Source organism: Helianthus annuus, chromosome 1, assembly GCF_002127325.2.
Source record: "Helianthus annuus cultivar XRQ/B chromosome 1, HanXRQr2.0-SUNRISE, whole genome shotgun sequence".
Classification (NCBI taxonomy): domain Eukaryota; kingdom Viridiplantae; phylum Streptophyta; class Magnoliopsida; order Asterales; family Asteraceae; genus Helianthus; species Helianthus annuus.
In genome coordinates, this window is record NC_035433.2 from 89,480,063 (window position 1) to 89,487,129 (window position 7,067).

Here is a 7,067-nt window from a genome sequence, read left to right on the forward strand (position 1 = left end):
ACAAATCAGGTCGCAATAGACTTTGCCATGGCAGTCACCACGACAGAAGAATCGTGCAGGGGACAAGTACAAAAAGACGCTACGTGGCGCCACTCACAGGTCCCCAAACACTGCCCCACGATCTCCATGAAGCGGCTGACGACAGGCCCGACAAAAGGTACAATTAGTCGATGAGGTGGTGCCAATAGAGTTGCGTGACGACAACTCTAGTCTTGCAAATGTCGCTGTCTTGCCAGAGCAGATCAAATGGATATTTCTCGAAGACGACAGCTAGCCAAGGCCCATCAGTCCATAATCTCCTTTTTTTCCTTCGGCTATAAATAGATACATTCACTTCCAGGTTTAAGGATCAGCTCCCTGACTCTCTTACTCTTAACACACACTTGTTTACTCTTCTGAAACAATACTGAGAGAATGGGAAAAAGTGATTTTAATATTATTAAACCTCCTCTATAAATACACAAAAGAAACCTATAAAAAAGGAGAGTAAATCTCCCTCAATAACTGCCTATTAAATACAAAAGATACAACTAAATATAATACAAAATTATCGTCTATTATCCCCCGTCAATCAAAAAGGTGGTGGTCCCACACGAAGCAATAAGCGAAACTTCTCGAACAAAGGTCTTGGTAAACTTTTAGTGAAGATATCCGCCACTTGAAGATTGGTTGGTACAAACTTAGTGTGTAGACGACCGGATGAAACAAGCTCTCGAACAAAATGGTAGTCTATATCAATGTGCTTGGCTCGCTTGTGTGAGACCGGGTTTTGACTGAGAAAAAGTGCACTCCTGTTGTCGCATAGAATTGTTGGACGTGTAGAAGGAAGGGCATGAAGTTCACGAAGAAGGTGAGTTAGCCATATAATTTTTGTTGTAGTGTTCGCCATTGCACGATATTCGGATTCACAGTTTGACCGAGCAACGGTAGGCTGCTTCTTTGCGCTCCAGGAAACTAGATTACCACCGAGATAGATGGAGTAACCGTATGTCGAACGTCGCGTTTCAATGCACCTTGCCCAATCGGCATCAGAATAGCCGACTAAAGTTGGTGAAGGTGGTCTGTCAAAGGTAAGACCATAAGATAGAGTACCTTTAACGTACCGTAAAATTCGCTTGACCAACTGAAAATGAGAGGTGGTAGGATTCTGAAGATATTGACTGGCTTGGTTAACCGCATAGGAGAGATCAGGTCGAGTGATGGTTAGGTATTGAAGAGCTCCGACTAATGAGCGATAGTAGGTGGGGTCATGAAACGGAATACCATCGGAAGAGAATACATCCGAGGTGGAAAGGGGAGTAGCCACCGGTTTTGCCTCTAATAGACCGGCACGCGATAGAATATCCCGAGCATATTTGGACTGTGTAAGAAAGAGGCCGGATGACGAATGAATGACCTCGAGACCAAGGAAATAGTTAAGAGAGCTCGAGTCTTTTATTGCAAACTCCTTGTGAAGACGGAAGGTGAAACGAGAAATGATCGTTTCGTTGTTGCCGGTTAGGATGATGTCGTCCACGTACACAAGAAGTAAAGGATGGTAGACTCCTTTTTGTATACAAAAAGGGATGGATCGGCACACTACATTGAAAACCGAGAGAGACGAGGAAAGAGCTAAGGCGTTGGAACCAAGCCCGAGGTGCTTGTTTCAACCCGTAAAGGCCTTTTTTAAGCGACATACATGATGGGGGTGGTTTGGGTCAAGAAACCCCGGGGGTTGTTCCATGTAAACGGTTTCGGGCAAGTGACCGTTTAAGAACGCATTGTTAACATCGAGTTGGTGTAAATGCCATTGGTAACTCATTGCAAGGGCAAGAACGACCCGAATGGTGGAGGCTTTAACGTCCGGGCTAAAAGTGTGAGAGTAGTCGAGACCGGGAATTTGAGTGAACCCCTAAGCCACCAACCGAGCCTTGTATTTGTCAATGGATCCGTCAGATTTATATTTAGTTCGGAAAATGTATTTCGAGCCAATAATGTTATGAGAGGATGGTCGTGGAACCAATTCCCAGGTGTTGTTTTGGAGAAGAGCTTTTATTTCAACGTTCATAGCATTAACCCATTGTGGTTGTTTTAAGGCAGACTTGTATCCTTTTGGATCCTGGGATGCAAGTAAGGCACAGTGTAAGGGAGAGTCCGAAGCAATGGATAAATCAGCAACGTGCTTCAGTTTGAAAATGCCGGCTTTGGATCGTGTGGTCATGGGGTGAACGGATGTGGATGGGGTAGCCGAAGGGGCCACTGATTGAGAAGGAGCAGCCGCATGTGGGCCAGCAGAGGAATTTGAAGTGGGCTCAAAGAATGGGTTGGGTTCAGATTGTGGGATGGAAGCCGGAGTGGGCGGATCAGGTGGGGTTTGTGCCTATTGAATAGCGACAGGTGGGGTTTGGGCCTGTTGGCAGAGGGGTGTTGATGGAGGTGTTTGAGGTTGGTGGTTGATGGTTGATGGGTTGGTGGACCGGTTGAAGGGAAGAAAAGTCAATAGGACATGGACAAGAAGGTGATGGAGGAATGATTTTGGGCTGTGGTGAAGATGTGGGTGGAATGGGAGTGGGGTTTGGAAGACTATCATCAAAATTTGAGAAAACAAGCTTAGCTTTGTCAACCGGAGGGACAAATCCGCTGAATGGAAACGTTTCTTCGTCAAATTGAGCATGACGAGTAATGTATACGCGAGATGTGGAAGGATCAAGACATCGATAGCCCTTGTGTTTGGGACTATAACTGATGAAAACACACGAGGCACTTCGAGGTTGTAGTTTGTGTTTTGAGTAATCACGTAGATAGGGAAACACACGACACCCGAATACCCGAAAGTTGGCATAGGAGGGTGGTTTGTGAAGCAAAACTTCAAAAGGAGATTTGTTGGATAAAACCGAGGATGGGGGCCGATTTATGATAAAGGTGGCAGATGTGAACGCATCAATCCAAAGGTTAGCCGGAGAGTGCGAGTTAAACAACATCGCTAAGCCCGTTTCAGTGATGTGGCGATGCTTACGCTCGGCTCGACCGTTTTGTTGGGGGTGTGGGGGCATGACAACCGATGTTGAATGCCATTTTGTCGTAAGAGTTGTTGAACTCTATTGTTGGTGAATTCGGTGCCACCATCGCTTTGGAAAGCTTTGATGGTGCATGAGAATTGATTTTGTACAAATGGTAAAAATACACTAAAAATTGTAAAGAAATCCGATTTGGCTTTTAGTGGATAGAACCATGTGAATCTAGAGAAATCATCAACAAATATGACATAATATAAATATCCATCAATGGATGGAATGGGTGCCGGACCCCAAAGATCACAATGTATCAAATCAAGAACATTAAAAGCACGTTGATCATTTTCAATAAATGGCAAACGATGAGTTTTAGATAATTGACAAGACGAACAAATTCCTGGTTTCGGTAATAAAGAGGTAACAAACAAATGACCAAGTTTATTTAATTTAGAAATAACATCAAAAGCAACGTGGCCTAAACGACTATGCCATTTGTCCACGGAGGCTCGAAGATGAGGAACTTGCAAAGCAGCAACCAAGGCTTTATGACTCTGAGAAAGAACGTAGAGACCGTTTTCACAGGTTCCTTGGGCAATGACCGTCTTAGTTTTTCGGTCCTGAATATGAAAGAATGTGTTAGAAAACAAAACATCAACAACATAGTCATTAGTTAATTTACTAACAGAAAGCAAGTTTCTTGTGAGATTCGGAACGACAAGGACATTTGATAAAGTAATATGGTCATTTATACGGGCTGTGCCGGTGTGAGTAACCGGTGAGGAAAGACCATTTCCAAAAATAACAGGACCATTACCGTTATTCGGGAGAACATTGTCAAGGCCATTTTCATTCTGACCCATGTGTCCGGTGGCGCACGTATCAGTGGTCCAATCTGGAGAATCCGGAGCAAGGTGGCACTGTGCTTGGAATGCCTGTGCTAAATTTGCATCAAGAGGGGCTGCCTTTTGAAGATCCAAAAATCAGATCAAAAGGTCGGAGCCTGTAAATGGGGGTTCGGATCTTGTAGGAGAACTGAAACCTTCACCTGCAAAACAGCAAACCGTTAGGCTCGTCGCAGAGATGGGAGGGCCCCTCTGCGACCACCCTCCGGCGTGAGGATAAGTATTGGTAGAGAGAGAAAATAGAGAGAGAAAGTAAGGACGAAGGTTCAGAAAATCGTACTTGGCAGTGTACTTGAACTGGGTATTTATAATGGTCAATTGTGATGACGTCATCCGTCCAGACGCACTTAAACAGAGGTTCGTCCTCGGAGATATGCGGTACGGACATCTTTGGAGTGTCCGTCCAGGTGTTGTTCGGTCCGTCAGTTTATTAAGTTCAGACTCGGATATGCATCTTCACCTTTTGAGCAAACGAAGATAGGCTATGACAAGAACCGACATAATGTCCTTCTTTTCTGCAGAGTTGACAGTGGGGTGGTCGGCGAGAGCCGTTCGATTTTCCACGGTTGGCAGAGGGGCGGAACGGGCCACGGTAGTTGGAATTACGACCCGAACGAGTGCAGGAGCCGGTGCGACATTCCTGGGCTATGAAGGCAGCCTGTGGTGGCAGAGAAGCATGGATCGATTGAAGGAAGATTTCATGACTTTCGGCCTGGGCAAGCAAGTCACGAAAAGAGGAACGAGGAAGAACGGTTCATTGGGAGGTAGAAAAGGTTTCGAATGCGGCGCCAAGGCCACACAAGAACCAGTGATGCTTGTCGTGTTCATCGATTGGATGACCGATTGCCGACAACCGATCACAAATATGTTTGAATTTGCGTCCGTAGTCAGCAACTCTAGATTGTCCCTTCGTGAGTTGGCGAAGGGAGTCACGAAGAGTGTGCATACGTTCGATAGAGTGATGGCTATAAGCGGATTCAAGGGCACACCAGATCTGACGAGCGGCGGTGAGTCCGATGGCTTCTGCCATGGATTCCTCGGTGAGAGAGGAGTGGAGAAGCAGAATAACACGCTGGTCAGCTTCTTTCCAAATGGGGTAGTCCGGATTGGGTTCGGATTTTTCACCGGTGGTGACTTTCTCCGATGGGCAGACGTAAGAGAGAAGGGGAAAAAACTTGATTTTTCCATAGGAGAAAATTTGTGAAGGTGAGTTTGATAGTGAGGAGATGAAGAAGAGTGTTGAGGGGAATGGAGGAGGTATCGGAGGAGCTGGCTGGCTATGGGGAAAAAAAGCGGAAGAAGGAGGGCTGAGAAAAAACAGGAGAAAGAAAAGGAAGATGGATCGCCAAGTTAGGCTGATACCATGAGAGAATGGGAAAAAGTGATTTCAATATTATTAAACCTCCTCTATAAATACACAAAAGAAACCTATAAAAAAGGAGAGTAAATCTCCCTCAATAACCGCCTATTAAATACAAAAGATACAATTAAATATAATACTAAATTATCGTCTATTAAATACTTATTCTCACGCCGAAAGGTGGTTACAAGGAGAACCCAACACCTCTCCTCCTTACAACAAGTCTTACGGTGTTTTGTTTTGCAGATTACATCCAGTTCACCATCGAGAAAAGACTATGGATTCATCATTATTTGATGAGACCATACACATAAAGATAAATCTTTAGGATTTAGACTTGGTGTTCCTTCAAATACCCTACCGGGTTGCCTATGTAAGCCACTAGTTTAAGCTAACGAATATAATCTCTATTAGTTAAAAAAAAATAAAAGAGATAATTTACATGTGACAATGTGTTATTCCCCTGTACTTTTCGCGCCAGGCTCGCGCAATTGCCTCTTGTGATTTACCTTTGTTTTTATATGAACGAGAAAAGCCAAGTTCAAATACCGTTTTTTGTTTCGTTAAATACAGAATATATCTTATCCTAAAAATATAATTATTGAATTAACTCATTTATTACTAACCGAAAATAGTCAACAATAAAAGTCAGAAAACAAAGCAGCAGAAGACCAAAACTGAAAACTCACTCTCACTCTCACTTTCACAGTCTCACCATCATCATCTTCTTCTTCACTGTCACCACATTCTGCCATTGTTGTCTTCCTCTAAACCTGAACCATACAAAAATGGCGGATTCCTTAATATTCCACTTGAAAAACAACACTAATCTTCAACTAATCACATACACAATCCTCCATGATATATCTCTCATTTGCTCCATAATAATATCTCACCCTCTCTACTCCTCTTACTTCATCTTCTTCTCTCGCTACTTCATCAAACTCATCTCCTTCATCTCTCCTCTGTTCATCGCCACCGTCTTCCTCTCTCTCCTCCTCACCACCACCACCGCATTCTGCCCTAACTTACCGCAGCTGGAACTCGGAATCCTTCAGACTGTTATTCAGGAACTCAAGTCGAATTTAGATGAGGTTAACGGTTACGAAAAGGATCGGAACTTTGAGGATTTTGAGATTTGTAAAATTGTGTTTGACAGTACGTTATCGATCGGCGATGGAGAAATGTGTTCAACGAAGAAGGTTCTAGACTGTTCGGTTAGTGGAGGCTGGAGAAATGATGTTAAACCTAGCTGTTATTCAGATCTGGATGAATTAGGTATCGAGAAGTTTACAGAAAGTTCAGTTCCCGCTGGCCGGAGAAATGACGTCACAATTAGCGATTCAGATAAATTAGGCGTGGAGAAGAATCCAGACGGTTCCGTTTACGGCGGCCGGAGAAATGACGTCACAGACAACGATTCAGATTCTGAAAAATTAGGCGTCGAGAAGCTTCCGAAAAGTTCAGTTAACGGCAGCCGGAGAAATGACGTCACAATTAGCAATTCGGATTCTGAAAAATTAGGCGTCGAGAAGCTTCTAGAAACTTCTGTTCACGGCGGCCGGAGAAATGACGTCACAGTTAGTGATTCCGATACTGATAAATTAGGTTTCGAGAAGATCACGGAAAATTCAGTTCACGGCGGCCGGAGAAATAACGTCACGCTTATCGTTTTAGGTTTTGAAAAATTAGGCGTCGAGAAGACTCCAGAACGCTCTGTTCACGTCGGCCGGAGAAATGTCGATAGAATTATATATTCAGATACTGATAAATTAAGTTTCGTGAAGATCACGGAAAACTCAGTTCACGGCG

The 7,067-nt window shown here is 44.0% G+C and overlaps 1 protein-coding gene across 1 annotated transcript; it reads right to left on the reverse strand.

Moving 5' to 3' along the window:
- Positions 1–571: 571 nt before the first annotated feature.
- LOC110927235 (uncharacterized mitochondrial protein AtMg00810-like) lies at positions 572–3,853 on the reverse strand. The gene is made up of 3 exons (XM_022170888.1): positions 3,677–3,853; positions 3,427–3,610; positions 572–1,545 (listed from the first exon to the last, which is right to left on the reverse strand). The coding sequence occupies exons 1-3, from the start codon at positions 3,851–3,853 to the stop codon at positions 572–574; spliced, it is 1,335 nt and encodes a 444-aa protein (XP_022026580.1).
- Positions 3,854–7,067: the final 3,214 nt, after the last annotated feature.

Bases quoted from the DNA above. Each gene is read 5' to 3' on its own strand.
- LOC110927235 (XM_022170888.1), bottom strand. From the start codon at position 3,853: ATGGGTCAGAATGAAAATGGCCTTGACAATGTTCTCCCGAATAACGGT. The intron at 3,611-3,676 runs GTTAGTAAATTA...TTTCATATTCAG, and splicing joins TCACAAGAAACTTGCTTTCT to GACCGAAAAACTAAGACGGT. The intron at 1,546-3,426 runs GTCATTTGTTTG...GTATACAAAAAG, and splicing joins TTCTAAATTAAATAAACTTG to GAGTCTACCATCCTTTACTT.